Source organism: Haliaeetus leucocephalus, unplaced genomic scaffold (genome assembly GCF_000737465.1).
Source record: "Haliaeetus leucocephalus isolate CR32 unplaced genomic scaffold, Haliaeetus_leucocephalus-4.0 Scaffold262, whole genome shotgun sequence".
NCBI classification, from domain to species: Eukaryota; Metazoa; Chordata; class Aves; order Accipitriformes; family Accipitridae; genus Haliaeetus; species Haliaeetus leucocephalus.
In genome coordinates this window covers 5788424-5810181 of record NW_010972698.1, presented here as the reverse complement: position 1 = coordinate 5810181, position 21758 = coordinate 5788424, and the positions used below count along the sequence as shown (strand labels likewise).

Here is a 21758-nt window from a genome sequence, read left to right as displayed (position 1 = left end):
GGGGGGGGCGAGCCAGGGGGTGGCTGGTGGCCCCGTGGCCGTGCTGGCCCGTGGCCCCGGGGAAAACCTGGTACAAAGCACCAGGAGCTAAGCGCCGTTTCTGGCGTGGCCTGTCTGATGCGATATTCTAATCGCTCTGTGTAATCTGCAGCATCTGCAATAGGTCACAGCTTCAGCTATTTCATAATAAGCTATTTTGCCTGAATATGGCAAACTTCCCTTGTTTAAAGTGCAGGGGAATATTAAATAAATACCATTTATATTTATTTGCCTCAGATCAAACTGTGGCTCTTACATTAATTTTGTAGGTTTTTGGTAATTAGCCTGCTCAGCCCATATTTGGAATTCAAATCCAATATTTGTCGAAAAGCTTCGAACGATATTAAAATCTGCTCCCTGAGCACCCAGCAAACACCTCTCCCCCTCAGAAAAATGCCAGCCCTGCGCTGAAAGTTGTCGCGGCAGCTCGGGTGGGAAAGAGTTGGGCTCCAACGGGCGCAAAAGCCCAGGGTGCTGTTGAGGTAAAAGTGGGGAGGTGGGCTGGCTGGGACCTACCTTTCTCCAGCAGGGGCTGTGTACTGGGCTGTAACTGGGGCCCAACTGGGCTGGCTGGGGGGGGGCTCGGTTCCTCACAGGCCTCGCAGCCCCCAGGCTCCAGCTCTGCCGAGAGCTGGGTTTAGGATGAGGGGACCCCCCCAAAAACAGGGAGGGCGGTAGGAAGGCAGCGTTTCCCGCCCTCACCGGCCGCTGCATGTCAGTGTTGCTCCGAACAACGGCGGCGTGTGGAGAGAGGGACCCGCGGCCTGCGGCTTCGGGCCCCTCGGCGTTGAAAAGGGGTTTTTCTTGTGCTTGGAGGAGACGGACACCATTCCGACTCCCTCGCCACGGTCTCCCGCCGGCTGCCGTCTCCTGGTTTAAACTCAAACGTGATGCTGGGCTCGGGGAAATATTTTTTATACCAGGGAGATGGAGCCATGGCGGGGAGCTGGCCGGGCCCACGGCTTTCTGGCGTTATCCCCTTGCCCTCGGTGTCTGCTGGGCCCTGCTCTGTCTCTGCAGCGGGGACCAAACCCCTTGTCCCCGTCCCCCCACTTGTGACCTGGACCCCAAACCCGCCCCGCAGCAGCTCCGCTTTTCTAGTCCTTTAATCAATTTCTTGTGTTCTATCATACATTTTCCTACCCGTTACAGCATATCAAGCATCTGCCATGTGCTCATTAATTGGTCAATTACTTTATTTATATGCTAAACATTATCTAAAGCACCAGTCATTACCAGCATCGTGGCTGTGGTTTGTGTTTTGCATTTTTTAGCGGCTTTACGATGTGCCTTACCCTCTCCTTGCCATCAAGGCCAGGGGTGCGTGCGTGGAGCCCTGTTAACCCGTCGTGGACCAGTGACCAGCTCAGCCCCGTTTCTGGGGTGTCTGTGCAGGTCCCCGCTCTGGGGCAGTTCTGTAATCACCCACCATGTTCCCAGCCCTTCCTCGGAGCCGTCTCCCTTTGGCTTCAGCTCGTTTTCTGCTGCCGCCTTCGGCTCCTCACCGCTTCTTTCACACCGCCTCAAACTAGAATAAAGAAAGAACGACCTGAAACCACAATAAAATAGATGATGAGAGACTCCCCCGTAACTGTCTGCTGGGGCAGGCCCAGGTGCCACCACTCATCCTGGGTTTGATCCTCACCTGCTGCTACAAATTGGCTCCGCGTTCACCTTTCCGTGTCAGTTCTGCCTGCTTGCATGGAGATGTCAACAGCCTCTTCACCAGCTGGAAATGATGCACTGCTGGAAAGCCTCTGCTCCTCCTCGGCTCTGCTCTCCCCTGCCCCGTGCTCCATCGCTTCTCACGGCACCTTCCCTGCTCCTCCTGCTCTGCTGATTACAAGCTGCTGCCGCGCGGGATCATGTCCTCTTGCTCTTCTGTAAGATGCCCTGTCATCCTAAAATGCCATAGCCATCATATATAATTTAGGGCTAACACTTCAATGTTAGAAACTGCAATAAATAAATAATACTTGGCGTGCGCGCGAAGGTTTCATTATCCTGCCCTTCGTGTCAGCCCATGGACGCGCTGCCACCCAGCACATCAGTCTGCCGGTGCCACGGCGTCCAGCAAAACCAGTGATGCAGGTGCTTCCAGCGAGTTTTATCAACTACACTAGGCAGCAGACAGGAGTGGAAAGCCTGGTAGCTGGGAAGGGGCAGAGGTTTTGCTGTTAATGCTGGCTGTAAGGTGTGTACGGCAGCTCCTTTGCTCAGGCTCCTTGCTGGGTACCGGCTGCTCCTCGCCTAGCGGGGCGGCTGTGCCCGCATGCGGGGGAAGCTGGAAAACACTTTTGTTGATGCTGTTGCAGCAATGCTGCCACGTTAAAAAACAGTCTCAGTAATTCCTCTATTGATGACCGATGAAATGAGTCAAGAAAGCCCGAGCACAGAGCCAGAGCAGGCTTGGGGTGTTGGGAGGGGTGGATTTTAGCCAAACCTGCCTCCCCCTACGGCACCACACAGGAGAGGGGGGGGTCCCACCGTGGTGGTGGGGCTCCCGGGCTGGGCGAGACACTGCAGAGGCTGCCCCGGCCCTGCTGATATTAGCCCATGGCACGATGCCAGCCGGGGTCTTTTCTGCAGCCCCCAGTGCTGTGGGGACACCGCGTCCAGCTCAGCAGCATGCTGGGGTGCGGGCGCTGCTGCTGCTGTGGGCACTGTCCTCCCTGATACCAATTTTAGATGTATTATGTTCTGAGTTAATATTACTTTGAAATTTGTAATATCCATGAAAATATTATCTCTGTACTTAAATCCTTTAGTTTAATTGAATAGAGCTAACATTATCCAGAGCTTGTTTATGTATTGCTGCCTGCAAAATAGAGTCAATTTTCCAGACTGAGATGATGAATATGAGCACCAAAGACATTTTGTAATTTAATTTTAATAACCATGACTTATTATTATTTTAATAACCATAAATAATAATCTTTAAAAAAAATATGTTGCAGTGCTTCGCACAAAACATTGGAAGGAAAACTATGCCATACTACTACAGTGGGGGTTGTGTTACAGCTTATTATTATTTATTTTATTTTGTTGTCAGATGGGCTCTTTTTGCTGTGAGGAGTAGCTGCTATGGGTTTGGTTTTTTTTTAGGTCTGAACTTGAACAAGGTTGAGGTCCTTTTGCTCCCACTTTGATGGCTCTGGAAACTGGATGAATTACTCTCTGAATTTTTCCTTCTATTATTTCCCCCCAACAAAGTCTAGCAGCAAAGTCACTTTGGGTTGTGTTTGTTGTTATAGCACTGCATTCCAGGGCTGTTGCACCAGCTCTGCTGCCTTCGCTGCGGTCGATGTTGCAAAAATCCAGGTTTTGGCCCAACATGCACCGTCCCTGCAGCCTGGGGAGGCTCCACAGCCTGGCCTGGGATGGCAGGACCCGCTCCTGCACCTCATCCTCATGGCCATGGACCCGCGCGGGGCTGTCCTCCACCCTGTCCCCATCCCAGCCAGCCGGGGCTCCCCAGCATGCAGCTTCACCCCAGCCCCAATTGCCTCATTCGGCCTGATGTATATTTATTTGTTAGCAAAACTTAACACCCGTTTTGCTAGGATCTGGTGCTCGGTGTGACCCCGGCAGGGCAGCACTGCACCGGTGGGCTGCTCACGCAGGGCCAGGGCTGGCTCTCAGTCTGCCACGGCCAGTTCGCTCATACCCTCACAGTTCGGCGCAGGGGCTCAGCGGGCAAATTAAGCTCTGTTTGCAGCAGCACATTTTGGCAGGTACGTGGGGCCGGGAGCATCATTCGCTCACCCCCGGGGCCAGTGCAGGGCTGTGCGTGGCTGTCAGGCGGTGGGGAGCAGGTCAAGGTGGGTCTCCAGAAAAATGCAAGCCGCCCATGATGAACTGCATGCTGAGCATGAAATGAAGGCTAAAAGACAGGACAATATTTTTTTTCATGCCTCCCTGCGTTCATTGTGTGGGCACTTTGCATATAAATAGGCTTGTGTCCCTGCTGCCCGTGCTGGACACGCGCGTGGAGCCCAGCATGGTGCTCTTCTCACCCCCAAAACCATCTGAGACCTTCAGCTTTGTAGGATGGTTTAGGGTCAAATAATTGTTGTTTATTGCTCTTACTTAGTCCTTGCCTCTTCCTGAGCTTACTTTGCTGTTGTTGAAGACCTGGCTGAAGACACACATTTGGGCTCAGCCCCTGCGTCCCACCGCTGCGCTCACATACAAGAAGCACCCAGGGCTGGGCTCAGCAGCCCCACGGCCCGGACCCACCGCCAGGCACCAGGTGCTGGCCTGGGAAAGCTACCAAAGTCATTGCCACACAGGTTTTTTGGTTTGTTTTTTTTTTTTTCCCCCCACAGCCAGCGGCACCACTGTGGGGTCACTCCGGTTGGGTGCCAGGGTGTGCTTTGGCCAGCAGGTACCAAACCGGTCGCTCGGGTCCCATGCCCCCCTGCTCTGCTACCTGCCCGCCTAGGACCTTCGCTGTTGGATTTTGGCATTTTCGGTAGTTGATCTTTACATTCCCAGCCATCAGAGCGAAGCCTTGCGCTGCTCCAGCTCAGTCCCCAGCAGGCGCTGGGTGCTCACAGGGGAGCGTCACCTGCCGTGGCCCCCAGAAGGAGCCCAGTGGGAGATGGTTTCTGATGGGGACCACCAGGCTGGTTGGGCCAGGGGTACCCCTGGAGGGGCTGCCCCTGCTGGGGTGTGATTTGGGTCCACACCGGCTGTTTAATACCAGCATTACTATGGTTCACAGTCTGTGGTGACTTGGAAGAACCAAATTGTGGATGAGATGAACTCAAGACTTGGGATCAGCCACACTGTTGGGTGAAGTTTGGTTTTTTTTAAAGCATTGCTGAAAAAGTGGGAGCTGCAGGAAAATACATCTATATAGTCAACGTTTGAGGAATTTATTTACCCACAGAGGACATAGCATCTCCTGCCCTGGCCGCAGCCCCGGGGTCCCCCCCCTCCCCACAGGGTGCCCTTCGCACCCGGCCAAAATCAACCAGCTTCACTCATCAAGGAAAAAAAAAATTAGTTTGTTTGCAGGGTGCCAAGACAGAAATACGCATTTCCAAGCAGTGTCCTCGGCTCAGTGTTGTGGGTGAAGAATCGGTGGCACCTCCCCGGCCCGAGGCACCACCCGGCCCCAAAATAAATACCTGTGGGGCATCCCAAATAGAGAGAGACAGGCTTGCCTGGCCAAAGGGACATCATCAGTAGGTAGGGACTCTCTCTCCTCTGGTGAAAAGATCAGCGGGCTTTTTATTTTTTTTTTCTTTACAGTTTTATTTACAAAATGTATTAAAACTCTTTGTACAACACCTCATTAAAATGAGGCTCAGTAATTGATGCCCACACATGCAGTTTATGCTTTTACAGCCATTAGTTTGCTTGGCAATTTTTCTGCTCACTGAAGTGCAGTTTCAACGACCAAAAATAGGAACTTAAATTACAAAAAAAAAAAAAAAAGGGAAAAAAAAAGAAAAGAAAAAGGAAAGAACCCCAAAATCCCCCAAAGCAAAACAAATGAAAAAAAAAATACCGAAACAAATCATCGTGAGACTACTGCCAAACTTCCGATAGCTTGAAGTTGGTAGCCGGAATTGGTAAGCACTCAACACGTTTTGTTTTAGCTTTACATGCAAGTTTAAAAAATATCGAACCATTTACCAAACTCCCTTCACTGGTGTGAAGCCTCCATTCTTAAAAATTGATCTGATAAACATACATCTTTTATACAGCTTTTAAGAAAAATGTTTGTTTTAAATACAACTCATAACCGCACAGCTTTAGCTCGCCCTTGCTGGGGTCGTGATCACGTTCAGAAGTTGAAAAAAAAAAATCACAGTTTCATGGAAAGAAAATGAAAACAAAACAACAATTTTTTGTCAATATCTTGTTAAAAACTTGAACAATAAATTATTCTCCTATGAGCTTTTAAAATTATTTTATATTACATTTTGTTGGAAATACTTATTTTTATCAAGACTTTCCCCATATAATCTTTTTCTTTTTTTTTAAATCCTATTAAAAGTTCAAATCTATCATCAGCAAACTAAACGCCTAAGGGTCAGACTGGTTTAAATGCGTTTCTTTTTCATTGTATGTTACTGATGAAATAAAACTCTATAGTAAACTACAGAAAATACATATTGTCGATTAGAGGTAATTAGTATGCAGATATTCCATTGAACATTTCCCATGTGATTGACAATATGTTTAAAGGTTGTTTTTTTTTTTTTTTTGTCTTTTTTTTTTTTTTTTTTTTTTTTTTTTTTTTTAAAAAGATGAAGTTAAGTAGTTTCCAGGCAGAGGTTCAAGGCTGAAACGCTGCTGCTGTCTAAGACGTTGGCTGTGAGTAATAGTGAGCCCCTACCTGTAGCAGTGTCGGCTGGAGCGCGGTGTCCTCTTTACAGAGAGGGCAAGGACAGGAGCATCCTCTCACCAGTAGCCATGAAACAAGAGTTGGCAGGAGCTGATATAATATAACAGTACTAGCAGGAGTCATGTTAGATCGCTTAATATTACTCTGGAACTGCAGCTCTAATTTGAGTTACTATCCTCTTTCCTTACTTCTGTTTTAAAATGACCGTTACCGAGAAGCATTAGCGGAGCACAGTGCTAGTTGTGAGAGAACTGGGGTGAAGCGGAAGCAGGCCTGGGAAAAACTAACCTGCGCTTCTCTTGCTTCATTGCTTGATATTAAACAGTGAATTAAATGCAAATGCGCAGCAAGAAAAGAGATATATGGTCTGAACCTAAACAGCAAGTAGCTTTTCTTTTTTTTTTTTAAAAGCCACCCAATGTCATTTTAATAAAGCACCTGTAGGTATGCCTGATGATAGAAAAAAAAAAAAAAAAAAAGGAATGCAATATTTTCTGCCCACACTTTAGCTACCTTGTCAAGAAATTAATTTACTGATCTGGAAGCAAGACATGCAGTTCCACAAATTACTTTCTTTTGGATTTACAGATTCACAGTCATTGACCTTAACGGGTTTTAATGCACAATTCTTTTCTTCAGATGTTACACCTTTTACTGCTATACAGAATTGCTCAAATTAGCTGGAGAGTTTAAAGTGGCTCGGAAAAAAAAAAAAATCACACCACTGGTAAGTAAATACTGAAACATCTTGACATCAGCTCATACAAGCAGTGACAGGCCAGTCCATGTTCGCACGCAGCAGATTTCTGAGGCTTTGTGTCAGGAGGAGTTTCATAATTTGATACAATTGGGGTAGCTGATGAAACCAGCTGCGGTTTGCTTTCAGGACACAAGTCCATTTACTGTGCAGTGGTATCAAAGAATGGCTTTTGTTGCACTGATTTTTTTTTACAAGAATTTTTTTTCACATACTAATATCTTGTTACCAGTCCTTTCCTTTTCTTTTCCTCTTTTCCTTTCTTTCTTTTCCTTTCTTTTTTCTTTCTCTTTTTCTTCTCTTTTTCTCTTTTTCCTTCCTTTCTTTTATTTTTTCTCTTTTCTTTTTCTTTTTTTTTCTTTTTTCTTTTTCTTTTACTGTTTCTTCTTCTTCTTTCAAGCAAAGCAAGAATATTTCGGTGATGGTTTGCATTGTTGTGAGTCTCAGAGTCTTCCATAAGGCACTGAAGGAAAAATATCAGTTTTTCCTATTAAAAGTACATTGCACCATCATCAATGCGTGTCATGCCTGACACCTCGGCGAGAGTACGACTGGCTCAGGTGGTCCGAATCCATGAAGTAGCCACATTCTCTGCTGCTTCTCCTCTTGCGTGCTGTCAGGGCGACGATCTATAATAAAACCAGAAAGATTTCATCACTGCCTGGGAGTGCAGGGGAGGGGCAGGGAAGCTTGGCCTGGGGAGAGGCACAGTCTGTGGGCGATGGGCTAACCAGGCTTTTCCACAGTCGTTTTTCAGCAATTCAACTCTACTCTTCATGCTTTAGATATCATGATTTCTAGTGTAGACTTTTTTGTTCTATTGCCGATTTTTCTGAGACTTCCTAAAAGCACTTACCTGACCTTATTATAGCTTAAAAAATAAAGGGGAAGAGGTCGCTAGCAAGAGAGATGCAAATTCCGATTACAGTCATTTTTAAAGCAATTAATAAAATACTTTTATAGGTAGCGAACTAGCACAATGCTGGAGAGAGGAGTTACTCACTTCAGCACGAAGCCAGCTACCACTGTTTGCAATATAGGATGGTACCAAGCTTACTTCTGTTCGGGGAAGAAATTTAAATCACTTCTACTCTGAGACTGCCACCAGACGATGCTTCAAATGCCCTTCTGCAGCAGTCTGCTGATGCACACAACAAAATATCACACACAGCTTAAAAAAAAAAAAAAGAAAAAAAAAGAAAGAGAAAGAAAACCCAGAGGGTTTTAGCTCCCGGCCCATAGCCGTACCCCTAGATTTTCACACTTTCTGTGCCGTACACGTTGTAGCCTTCTCTGTAGGTAGCGTAATTCTGGGTGTTGGTGGCAGGAGCAGGTTTGAAGTTCTGCGTGTTCTTGGTGAGTTTCATTCGCTTGGACTCGGCCCGAGACTTGTAGCAGAACTCGATCAGTGCCACCATCATGGCCAGCCCGAGGCCTCCGACAAGGATATAGAAAACCCCGGCAACATTGCTCAGGCTCAGAGCGCTCGTCTTGTCCTAAGAGAAACGAGCCACGCCGTTAGTTTTGCTGCGAGGAGCAGACAGACAGACAGACAACAGGCTACTTTGCACTTCATCCTAGCTGGAATAACTACACTCATGGCATTTCGTGTCCCACTCATGGATCCGTGCCGTCCCCCCCCGTCCCCGGCAGCCGTGACCGCTCTGTCTCCCACCCTTTGGTGGGCGAAACCCTGGCCGACTCCGAGGCGATGAGGTTTTTTTTTTTTGGCCACTGACTTCCCCAGGCCTTTGGTGTCCCAGAGCAAACCTGTCTACGGCCGAGCATCTCTGGGGGCAAAGGCACCTTGGGAAAGCTCTGATGGGGAAAGCAGCGGCTGCGTAAAACAGCAGGTTTTACAGAAGGCCATTATAAAACTAGAAAAAGAAAAACCCCAAACTCTACACACTTGGTTTTGGTGAATGCAGATAAAATTACTGAGATGCTGCTAAACTTATCTACTTTTTTTTTTTCAACAGTTAGTTAGGAGAAAAAAAAAACAAAAACGCCCTAGGAAGATGGTCAGTTACTTTAAGGTCAAGCAGCAGAGCCCTAAGCTAAACTAGCACCTTCAGTGACCGGGGGGAGAGCGACTTGTGGAATAAAACCAGTCATTGTAACATAAAAAATGCTGGCCGGGGTTTACCTTCCTTCAATACATGTCAGATGGGGGGGGTAGAAGGCTTGCATTTTTAAAAACAGGATTCTCTAATCAAATTAAATAGACCTGCAACCCTTTTGCTGCTGCGCGGGCCGGCTGGCTGTGTGCAGGAATCGCTGCTGGCAGGCAGGGCGCCGGGCTGGGCTGCCACGCCATGCCACGTCACGCCACGTCACACCATGTCACGCCATGTCATGCCACGTCACGCCACGTCACGCCAGCCCAGCTGGACGGGCAGATGCCAGAGCAACCTGCAGCAAGGGGCTGTGCCCAGGGAGGATGCTTGCTGACAGAGCTCGGTTTACGAGCGTCTCCAGGGACAGTAAAACTTGCATATAGTCAGAATAAAATACAATCTCCCCTGTAAGTGTCTGTGCGTTTCACAGGCAGTTTGGATAGATGCAGTTGTAGCAAGCAGCCTGCCATTTAAACTTAAAGATATTACTCATTTACACCTCTTTGCAATTACAGTTTCCTTCTACAGCTGCTGTGCATTCAGATGTCCCATGATCCCAAATTTAGCTCATGCAACAGCTACAGGGTTGTGCTCTAAGGAACTTCCAGTCCAGCTAAAATCAATGATTTTTATTATTGGCTTTGATGGAACTCAAAATTGTCCTCTGACACCGAGAGGGTGCTTCCAAATTATAGCTTTCTGTTTGAATTATTATAGAGAGCACTTCCAAAGGCACCAGGGGAGTCAGACACTCGACTGCGACTGATTTCAGCTGGAGCTGGATTTCTCCTCCTCTTGGTGCCTTTGAAAATGTCCTTGTCTCCAACAAGCCCAGCACTTCTACAGAGTTTTTCTCTTGAATAGCTTTACAAGCATTAAAAAAAAAAAAAAAATCCTGGGTGTTTTCTTTTAACTGAATGATGTGAATAAATATTTCCTGCAATTTAAGTGTGCAGCTACCAGGTTGATCAAGCTGCCACCCCAGGGGTGGGATCTCCACTGGGGTCCACAGCGGTCCCACACGAGGAGCTGCTGGAGGCTGGCTGGCCCTGCAGCATGGCTGGTGTGGGACGGGGCAGTACAGCAGCAAAATGGTTCAAAGCAGAATAAAAAAAGAATATATAATATTCATGTAATGAGTTACCAACAGTATTCCTAGATTTTTTTTTTTTTTAAATCAAACCAATTTCAAACTGAATGGGAAAATAGGGCAGGAATTATGTTTTTTTTCCTTATCACGGGTCTGTCCTGAAATCGGTCACCCTTAGCAAGCATGTGACTGCTTCCCAAACTGACATGTAGAGAATCTAAGTCACAATTTTGAGACAAAAATGTGTTTTTTCAATGAAACTAAAAATAAGAAAAGATGCTGGCCTGAATAATACACATTGACTGTGCTGAAAGGTGCACATTTAAATGAAGATACCAGCTTGGGAGGCTTTGGGGGCTTCTCTTTCCATGTTTTTCTAGCAAAATACTCAAATAGTAAAACATACTTACAACTACAGTCTGCATAAAAGAAAAATGCTGTCACGTTCAATTATTTTTTCTATTCTTTTCTTTCAACCTTCAAAATGTAAATATCAACTTTTGAAAGCCATTCTTTGTATAAACAAACAGTGGGTCAAAATGTGATTGCTAATCAGTACAAAAAGACCTTCAGCGACTGACCTTACTTCCGGAGTCCTTGGCTCCACATTCACCCTTATCGTACCACCATTTGTTTTTCAGCTTGTCTAAGATGCCTTGTTCACTGAGTTTCAATACTGCAAGGTTTACAGGAGTTCTTCACGTGGGAAATAACATAAATAACATTATATTATGTTATTTTATGTTATTCAATCTTTAAACTACTTTAAAACTATACAAAGCGATAAAGCAGGGTTCCTGGCCACAAAGTATTTACACTGCAGGCAACTGGATCATCCCCTTAAGTTAACGCTAGAGCAACGCTATATTACCAGGTCCTGCCCATATCGCTTTGAGTAATCGGCACTCACTGTTAAATGAAGGTAGTAGAAACAAAGCAAGGCCAATTTCCCACTTTGGTACAATATCACAGGCATTCACAGTAGCTTCATGGACTATGGTGGGTTTGATCCAGCAGGACCCCTGGTATTGCACTAACAGACAGCAAGCCCCACCAACGAGCAATTGGGGCTTCTTACGGTAAAACAGAGGACGCGGGCACTCTCTGCGTGTGTGTGTGCGTGTGCATGTCTGCGAAGCAAAAAAAAAACCCCAGGGTGGATGTCCCAGAGGGAGATTTTGCCAGCCGTCGGGGCTGTTCCCCCGCTGGCGGTGGTTTCTCTGGCTCCCGCGGTTGCCGCCGTGCTGGGAGGCACTGGAGCTGCTGCATCCCCAACTCTGCCGGTCCAGGGAACTGCAGCAGAAAATAAGGAAATGCAGACCTTTATGAAACAAACTAACGAATGCAGAAACGCCGGCTGAAAGTGCCGAGGGTGGGAAATGTTGGCGGGATGAAGGCGGCTGCTGACTGTGGTGCTGCTAAGAGCCTGTGAGCCCTGGGGGACCTGAGCTCGCCCGTCCTTTCCCTGTGGGAAAGCAGCGCCTGAGGAGCCCTCAGTTGGGTTTTGTCATTTCCATTTCTTCCTTGTGTGATGTCTTGGTGGTTTTTTTCTGCCTGCTTCTGTGAGACAGGCTCCCTGCATTAGGGACATCTTCCGTTCCTGCTCCTGCTTGAACAGCTTTGATCCCCGCTCCGTGGCCGTGTGGGGCAGCCGGTGGGGAGGAAAGGGCTGGATCCTTATCCCCAGTGATGCTGTGCCGCTTTGCATGGGATAACAGCAGGCAGACGCACGCGTGGCTGCCCTGCAACATGCCCCGCTGTGGGTCCATCCACAGCTGCCGTCAGCGGAGGAGATGCAGGAGCTCAGCCCACGTCTACGCCGGTGCCAGCCTCACTCCTCGCTCCCGCTGCTCCCTGCTTTTCTCCCACCCCAAAGCGCATGACTCTCTGCAGAGCAGAAGAGATTGAGGAGAAAGAGCAGCACAACCTATACAAAACACCTTAATTGCAAGCTTAATCACACGGCGACATTTAGGGAAATGTCCACGGGCTGGGAGGGCTCACAACCCCCGAGCAGCTGAGCCCTGCCATGCCCAGGGCAGGTAGATGCTGGGAGAAGCAGCTAGTGAAGAAAAGCCCCATTCCCTCATCTGCCAAGAAGCTGCCTCCGAGACGGCCGTGAAACCTCTCAGCAGCTGACGATGCCCTCGGAGATGCTACGTGCCCTTCGGGAGGAGAGCGGGAGCGAGGTGCCAACCGGAGAGCAGCAGCCCACGGAGCAGGTCGTGGGGTACCATGTGAAAAATGAGCATTTTCAAGAGCTCCTGAGCTGAACGCTCCTTGGGCTGCACCAACGTGACCCAATGTGGCATTACCGAGGTCAGCAGGGAGGGCAAAAGCAGGAAAAAAACCCCATCGAGGTGGGGAGAACCGCTGGTCCCTGGTCCCAGCGGCAGCGATGCCGGCACTGCCTGCGCTGGCAGAGCTTCCCGGCTGGCCAGAGGCAGCACCACTTCTCCCGGTCTGCACAGGGCTTGGTTTAACACCAGCCAAGATTTTATCTTTGTAAAATGGCTATTTTTAAGCAGCGGCTGTAATCTAATTAAGTATCAATCAGGGAAGGCTTCACGCACTCAGCTGGACACAGCCGACGGGCAGCGGGGACAAACCGCGCGAGACGGGACGTGTTTGCTGGCTCGGCCCCTCCACCAGGAGCCGGTGGCATCGTAAAAAGCCAGCTGTACTGCAGCTACGTTTGCATCCACCTATAGGTAGGGCTCTAAAATATCAACGCACGCTCCACAGACACTGCGAACGCTCTGGGCGCCGCAGGTAATGCACCTGCCCCGTTGGTTTACGCCAACAGGGACCGGCCGGGTCCTGGCCAAGCCGCCCCTGTGGACCCTCCTGGGCAGCCGTGTCGTGACGAGTTCCCCGGTGACACCAGGGCAAATACACTGTAAGAAGCCGTGCGTGATTGCGATGCAAGTCAGCGAAAGCGGAATGTCTTTACCCACCCGTTACAAGACCCAGTAGAAAGACTGGTGTGGATTATTGCTTAGAGAACAGTGCTCTCATTTTAAATTTCATTTAAAAACTATTCAATTCGGAGAGATTTTATGCAATACATCTCTCTGCTTTGAAAAGCATTGTGCAGCTGAGAATACATGAACAATAGGGAGAAGGTTATAACACCTTTTCCCCTATCCGCATATTTTATTGTGCAAATTTTCCCCTCCCCCCAGTCCTATTCCAAACACTATTTTTAATTTGCATGCCTTTATAAAACCCATATGGAGTACAGAGAATTTGCATAACATCCAATACATTATAGATTAGCTTTCACAACATTATACAGTATTGGGAAATGAGGAGGCTTAATATGCTAATTAGGGTGCTTTATTTTTTTTTAAAGCCAAGATTGGAGTTAATTGTGCACATGCAACTGCCAAAAAAAAAAAAAAAAGTAGTAAACTAAAATTATCTTAACTAAACAGATGGGAATTTGCCTAAACCGGGGATTTCACTATAGTTTGTCATGGCCCTATTTGTCAGGTGAGGTACTGCAATACCTCAGCCTGGGTAGGAAAGAGGCGATTTCCTCCGTCCATCTGTCCCGGCACAAGGAGCAGAGCGGGACAGGCAGACAAGTGCCGAGGAGCCGCCGCATGCTTCAGGCCGACCAACCTTTGCCGGCAGAGCTGTCACCGTGCCGGGGGGCTCCTGTGCTGGGGGGCTGTAAGCTGTCCTGCCTGGCACGGGGACTGACCGTGAAATGCAGCTTGTTTGATCAAAGTCCTAAGGAACAATTTTGTCTGCTTCCAGGAAATTAATCCCGAGACCTCTTAATGCGTGAGCTGCTCCCGTGTGCAGCAGGATTGGAGCGACCTGGTGATGGGAGAAGGTGTGACACCTCTGCAGCCCCCGGTCCAGCGCTTCACCCGCGGGGATGCAAGGCGAGCTACTGCGGGGCGGACTCCTCAGCTCCCAAATTCCCAAGATAAGTAAATATATTGAAAAGTGAGCCTGGCTGCTGGTACCTTTTCCGATTGCTCATCTCTGAGTAGCTGTCTAGCCTTGTTCAATTTAATAGTCAGAGTCAGGCATGGCTTTGGCTGAAATCCTGATGGAGGTGCAGAAGGGCACGTCTGGGCCGTGGTGTTTTTCTCGCCGAGCGCTCAGCAGTGCACATTGAATACGAATCCTCTGTACTGTGCCTCGGCTGGCAACTCAGCCAGTCCCAAAAAAAGCCCTCGGGCAGCACCAGCACCCTGCCCACGCCGGCAGGTCGAGGGTGCAAAGTAAGTGTTTTGTTTGCTATTACAGAGGGAAGCGTAGGGCTCTTCTGAGAGCGAGGGCTGTTAGCTTTAGGAAAAGGATTTTTTTCATAGCTTGCCCTGGCACTGTTTGTTTGAGGAGGGATTTTTTTTTAATTGCCTTAGAGGCAGAGGAATGGAGAGACTAAATGACTTGCCCGGGTCCCACAGGAAGGCTGTGTCCCAGCCACCTACCTGCCTCCCTGGCCAGCTGTGCCACCCCAAAAACAGCTGAGAGGATCATTTGCTCAGTTTCTGGGTTTCTCTCTCAAAAGACTTCCATTTCCTCATCTTTTTCCTGGGATAATTTTGTGCTTTCCAGCTGCTTTTTTAATTAGGTTGCTGTTGTTGGGCTGTACAGGATATCCTATGAGGTCCTCGGCCCCTTCCCTGGGGGATTCAGCTGTTTTTCCTCTGCCTTTAATTTATGATGGGATTCTTTTTCATCTCCCCCCCGTGTGGTTTTCAGCCCAGCTCTCTAGTAGTTTGGTTGCTTTTATCCGAGAAAAATGTTCAGAGGTTTGAGAGCTTGTGCTCTCTTGTTGTGTTCTGTATGCCCAAGAAAATGAGCTGAGGCAATTAGGATCATTTCAGATGTCATAAGATGGTATTCTTGCAGTGTTTTTCTTCTTCACCATCACAGAAGGACTTTTTTGTTTTTACTTGCTTGTGCTTTTCATCCAGATGTAGTAGGGTTGGCTGCTGCAGGCTTAACCATGTGAGGCTGGATCTGTTGGGCTGCTTTACCAACCCTGCTAAGATTTTTTTTGCCGACATCTACAAATGACAGGAAGACTTGAGTCTAGAGAAACGGTCCCGGCTGCCTCGTACTGAATAGTATTGCCCCCAGTGGCAAATTAAACCATTTGCTATGGTTGATTTATTTAAGAGAGGCACGACGTTAAGAAGATCGGTGCCCATCTATTCTCACAGGCTTCACTTTATCAGAGTCTGCTGCAAACGTAATTTTACACCTGGGACAGAGGTGGGTTTTATCAGTGTTTCAGCAGTTTGGTTCCTCTGCTCCCCTGTTAGAAGACCCCGCTCGGGTGCTGGCAGCTACTGGCAGAAAACGAGTGGTGCCGGTCTTTTTCAAATGCAGCGTGGCACCATCTCAAAGGGAAGGACCTCTTCCCTTCACCTTGTGGCCCTGGACCTCCTCCCTGCTGCATTTCAGCCCCTCTTGGCTCAGGACACCAGCCCCAAACGTCCTGCTGCACCCCTTGCTGCTGGTGGCCCCAGGCAACAGCACGATGCTGACGGAGTGAACCCATTTTTGAAAAACGATGTGCGGTCACTCATTGAAATTTCATCCCTGAACTAGGTCCCCAAAGCTTTGGGTTCAGTTTAAAAATCCTGGCCACCTCTCCCTCCAAATTCCAGAATCGCTACAGCACTTCTTTGTCGTGAAGGCTGATCTTGCATAAAATACAGCATCGCTTCCAGGCTGAGTAGGCTCATCGCCCTGACGTATGAGATCATCCCTCAGAAGAAAGAGCTGCTATATGCTCTTCGTAGAGCATCTATTATGTTTCTATTTCATTACTACCTATTTTCCATCCACGCCCTTAATATGGAAAAGAGGGAACACGATGGTGCAGAAGCCAACTCCGCTCTCTTCTTACTTCTCTTTGAGACACCCTCACCCTGTCTGAGGGATTTCTTGCCCTGCCTCCTCTCGCCACAGCACCAGTTTCAGGTTACTTGCAGTAGTTTTTAACTCCATTGAGAAAACTGGTGGCATTATAATATTTCTTTCTGGCCAGAACAAGTTTGAAGTAGAAAAAAGTAAATTAATCATCAAAGAAATAGTTCTTTATCAGTCCCAAATGCGAGAAGATATAATTTCTGCCCCTCTCAAATTATCAATCATGACAAGCTTTTAGTTTGATTAATGACCTTTTAGGTTCATGATTTCACCTGCACCTATATAAAGTAGATAATCCCTAAACAGATATTTTACCTGGTGCCATCACTCTAGCTTCTACCAGCTTAAGAAAGAGACCCAGCAGGCTGAAGTCCCACATACAACTGGAAAAGCTGGCCAGGTTGCTCTTTTGGTGATCTGATTCCAGTTACTGGCCATCGTGTTTACCTGCTGGTGCTGCAAACAGGACGCTTCCCTGAATGAACTTGGACTGTAGAGAAGAGTCTGAGCAACTTCTTGGAAAAGTGCTGTTAATTTTTGAAAAGAACATCCTGATCTTGCCAGGAAAGAGCCATTTTCCAGGAACAAGTGATGGGATGTACTGATGCTAATGGCTTTGTAGCCAGTGTTTTGGCTGGTCCTCACAAGTTGCAGCAGGTGATCCAGTGAAGAGCCGGTGACCACTACAGGCAAGATTTAGGAGCAAAAGTCACTTTGGGACTTGAAAATCTCACCCAATAATCTGCAGACTTTCGTTGGCTGCTTGTAACTGGTGTTTGAGTGGCATAAAGTCTCGGCAACACCGTAGTTATGTTTATGACTTGCAATCAATAAAGATGTAAGTGGTGATTGGAACAGCTTTGGATAATTCACATCCCATTCTATGCTCTAATGGATGTAATATAAATGTTATACCCAAAAATGATCATTGCCAAGGAGAGCAAATGAACACGGCAGACAGCACACTGTTCCCTCAAACCAGATGAACCATTGCTCAGAATTAATTTTGGATTTTTAGATGCAATCTTTCAGAAAAGGGAGCTGCAAAGAAAAGGTGCAACAAGCAAAGGCTCTTTAACGCATTAATTAAAGGGCTTCCTCAGAGTTGCGCAGGACGGGGTGGGCAGTGCATGGGTTGCACTGAATCTCCCAGGCAGTGGGGCTGCCCGAGGGCTGACCTGGCACCTTTTGCCACCTGGGTTTTACAAACTGCAGGTGTTCTTCAGCTGATTTCTGATGTTCTGTAAAATATTTGGTGTACAGGGTACAGTGCGGCATTTTCTCAGCACTGTTGCTTGCAGCATCTTGAGAGTCCAAATGTAGCTTTTTAGGGGGTACAGGGTGAAGAAATCAGGCATGAGCTTGAAGGAAGACCAGAATAACATTAGCAGTGAGAACGCCTCTCTGGTCTTGAAAATGGCTTTTCCCCACTCGTGCCCAGGGCAGAGGCTCAGGACAGCAGCGAACAAGCTGCAGAAGAGCTGACCAGTGTCCCAGCCTGGAGAGGGATGCCCGGCTGCCCAGCCGGCTCGGGAAGATGCCAACCACTGGGCAAGAGCTCCAACCACCGCGGCTCCATTGCTCTTCTGCGCCGTCCCTGCGCAGGAGGGCTCGGCGGCTTCCACAGCGCCACGTAGGCAGGACGTCTGTGTCCCCAGCGGCACCAGGGAGGGATGTGTGCCATCTCACCCGGGGACAGAGGGTTCAACCAGTGATGAAGCTAAGAAATTGAAGACCAGTGGCCACGGGAATCCTTCTCACAAGGCAGATGGATGCTGGCTCCAGACGTACGGTAAGCACGGCTAACAGGAGCCTCGTCCATTGCCAAGAGGTCTGGCTAGAAGGCCAGGGACATCACTTCCCCGGTACTTAATACAGCATCTGCCACAATGCAAAATCCTGCGTGGTCACTAACCTGCCCTTTCTCATTTTTTTCCCAGCAGTACAACATCAGATGCCAAATAACTCTGGTTGGAGAAGCGCTGTGGAAACGCAGGCACACATCACTAGGGATGCGGTATTTACAGCAAAGCTGTTTGTGTTTTAATGTACCCTGGCGCTGGCCGTTTGGGTACATCGGGGAGGCAGAATCACCGCGCCAAAGGCACCCCTGGGCTCCAGCTGTGTCATACCGCATGGGCGCAGAACAGCTGTAAATCTGGTCTAATATCTGGCTCGGCCAGGTTTATTGCTGATTTGTGGGATCAGAGCAACAAAATGCCACAGGAGGTTTCTGGCAAATCCAGCCTTCTGAAGATTGCAAGATTAATGACGCGTGACGTCCTCCCTCTGAGTCGGTGTGTGGCCCTTGCCGAGCCGAGCAGTCAGACCAAGAGCTGCATCCCCTGCAAAGGGCTCGTCACCTTCCCGTCCAAATCCCAGTGACGTGAAGGAGACCAAAGTCCATGGTGGTACCAGGTCTTGGTTAGTACGTTATCAAGTGTTTTTTGACTTGTTGTATTTTTAATCCCTGTTATTTTTACCTAATCCCTTTAATTTAGGAATCTGACATATTCAGAGCACTCTCACTTCTGCAGCAGGAATTGTTTTTCTCTTGTTTCTAATGACCAAAGCTGTCCTTGCTGGCTGGAGCACTCCTGGGACTGCTGACATCAGCACAACCCAACCAACGTTGTAACATCAAAGAGTTTAGACGTTAAATGCTCGGGTTTCCAAAATGCACCTCATAGTGTCAGAGGACAGGCAAGTGGACTAAGGCGCGAACAAGCAAGGATCTTCTTAATTCTAAATGCCTCCTAACATCCTTTGGGGTAAGACTCCTGAAAACACTGAATTAATTGTTCCTGTTGGTATCACTGGCAAATTTCCACTGACTTCAGGGGAGGCAGGGTGGGAAGCCTGTTGCGGACATGTGGGAATTGTCACCTTTACCATGCTCGGAGAGGGAAATATCTGAAGGGGACAGGGAGAACGACCCCGATGACTGCACCGTTGCTTTGCACCGCAATTTTAGCCCCACGCATCCAGCACCGCAGAGAAACCCCTCAAAGCCACGCATCACGCCAAATCACTGGCCCTCCCCGCTCAGCGCTGGCGGGAGGAAGGGGAGTTGATGCCCGCGGGGTCCGCAGTCCTGCTCGCTGGAGCTGAGCGGGCCAGAAGGCAAGCGGCCCACTGCCGTGGCCCCGAGCCGGCCCGCGCGGGCACACGGCAGCGCAGGGCGCTGAGAAATGCAGAAATCAAGCCTGGGCACTCTGCTTAATTTGACGGGATACCACAAAAATCTCACTAACAACCACCTCGGTATTGTTAAAATATAAAGATAGAAACAATCCAGGAAGAGATACCAAATGCAGCGTTATTCTCTAGAGGGCATTGCTTGAGGTTAAAGACCCATCTAAATCAAATAAGGCATTTTATTCCCCCAAGCTCTATAAATCCCAGCCTGATCTGTAACTATTGAACGGACTTTTTGTCAGATCTTGTTACTGAAATAACTTCTGACTAGATACAAAACCTGCGGGTGAATGCATTGTCCAAGTGCTCTGCTCTTTCCAAGATCTATCTGCCTGTCATAATTTAGCGATTTAGCAATGTCTCTGTGCCACAACTTCATGTTTTGCTATGCACCCATGCGTGAGGGATGGGGAAGATTTCAGATGGAAATGGGCTCATTATTAAAACCCACTACGTTTGTTTAAAGACTACAGTTACCTGGTACTTCAAGCAGGAGTGAACAGAGCCCTGAAAGTGTGGGCATCAAAACATATGGTCATTCACTATTCCTGTTGGTTACCTTCTGTCTCAAAAAGTGACCTTCTGTATTTCACACTGAACATTTAATATTCGTGGAGAAAGCACCAGGCATTTCTTCTTTAAGGAACGGATCTGGTTGCTCTTTGCTACCATTTCAGATCTGCACCATTTTTTCCCCTGCCCTGCGTTACCAGCAGTTGCACATCTATAAGATTTAGCGTTTGAGGGATTGAAATGCTTTATGGGTGGGCAGAGGAAGGGATAAAAGTGAAAGCCATCTAGCTTGAAAAGACAAAGAGCTTTCAAAATTAGAAGATTAAAAGCCAGCGCCTCAAGCCCCATATATCCCCCAGCCACCTAAGAAATACGCTGCTTGTTGATGGCTGGAATAATGCTCAGAGGCATCGGGCACAGGGCTAAATCCCCTGGCAGAAGGACATTGTTCTTCCTCAAGAGCAGAGCCAGAAGCGGTTCCCTTTGCTCAAGGGGGGGCCGGGGATCAGCGCCCCAGGACTGCGGCTCCCCGGCTGCCAGCGCTGGCCGTGGGCTCATCCGCGGCCATCGCCCACAGCTGGGCTGGGACCCTCCTTCAGGTCACTGCACGGTTTGCCTCTTCTGTGCCTTTCGGTACTGACCGGTGTCACGGGATGATGAAAATCTTATCTGTGAAATAGCGCAGAAAGTCGTTTTTAAAATTTGGTCGTGCTGTCATATTGCCAGCAACGGAGCCAGCAACTGCGGGAGATGGAGACAGGCGGTGGTTCCTCCTGCCGAACTGCCCCGGGGTGTCAGCCTGCCGGGATTCCTTCTGTCCAAAGGGCGTTAGTGACCTCCGCACGCTTCCAGTTCTGCTCTGGTGGCAAACGCCTGTAAAGGAGAGGCTTTGCAAAGGGTGCTGAACACCGGTATTGCAACGGACGTTCGAACGCTCTGCAAATGATCTATCAGGGGATGGGATTTTTAGTTACTGCTGAGTGTACAGTAGCTGCAATAGTTCTCCGTAACAGAACTTTGTTCTAGTCTTCATTACTGTGTTTTTCCATAAATAGTGTTCTTTTGGTCAGTTCAAGGTTTCTTGCGTTTTTCTTTTAGAGGCAGGTTGGAGCAACCACTGTAACCTTGTGGAATCTGTGGGGTTTTTCCTTGCAGTAACTAGGTATGCATTTTAAATTCAGGCGTGTTAACTGATGCTGTATTTGCTGCAACGTGGAAGACATACAGAGATGTGCGATGCCATTGTACCACCTACACATGCTCTGAATACACCTGCACGGAGCCAGATGTGTTACCAGCTGAGACTGCAAGCTCCTCCACTCCTTGCAGAGACTTTGCAGCCTGTGTTTGGCAGCAGCTGCTGTCTCTAGGAAAGTATATTTATATGTTTCATAAATGTAGCTCAAACAAATTAAACTCTGTACTAACAGGATCATAATTTAATAGAAGTGCCAAGAGTTAATGCAATAATACGTGCCTATTGGATTAGGAAATGCAAGCCATAACAAGTCACTGTAGTTCATTTACAGCAGTGCCTGAGACTGGAGGTACAGATGTGGCGAGGGGGTGGGAGGAAGAGCTACCCGAACAGGGAGGCAGGATAAGGGAGAGCAGATCTTCACGTCACGCTCAAACCTACAACATCTGAAACAGCAATGTGGATCTTTCCTGTCATTGCCTGGATCCTTTCTAACCTGGACGGATAGGAGCAAGAGACTCAACTTACCTTGCGTGCAGGCTATCCCCTCACCTTCTCTTTCTCTTGCCTCTAGACACATC

At 48.3% G+C, this 21758-nt stretch overlaps 1 protein-coding gene across 2 annotated transcripts in view; it reads right to left on the bottom strand.

The window, feature by feature from the left end:
- Positions 1-7501: 7501 nt before the first annotated feature.
- GRIA3 (glutamate receptor, ionotropic, AMPA 3) overlaps positions 7502-21758 on the bottom strand; it is a 152821-nt gene continuing 138564 nt past the window's right edge. Inside the window, exons 14-16 of one of the 2 annotated variants that reach the window (XM_010568972.1) lie at positions 10946-11060; positions 8406-8653; positions 7547-7786 (exon numbers count right to left, since the gene is read on the bottom strand). In XM_010568972.1, coding sequence (XP_010567274.1) covers positions 8408-8653; positions 10946-11060 — 361 coding nt within the window. In that variant the 3' untranslated portion in view covers positions 7547-7786; positions 8406-8407. Of the gene's footprint in view, positions 7787-8405; positions 8654-10945; positions 11061-21758 lie in introns of both variants that reach the window. The other variant, XM_010568971.1, reaches the window with a different exon arrangement.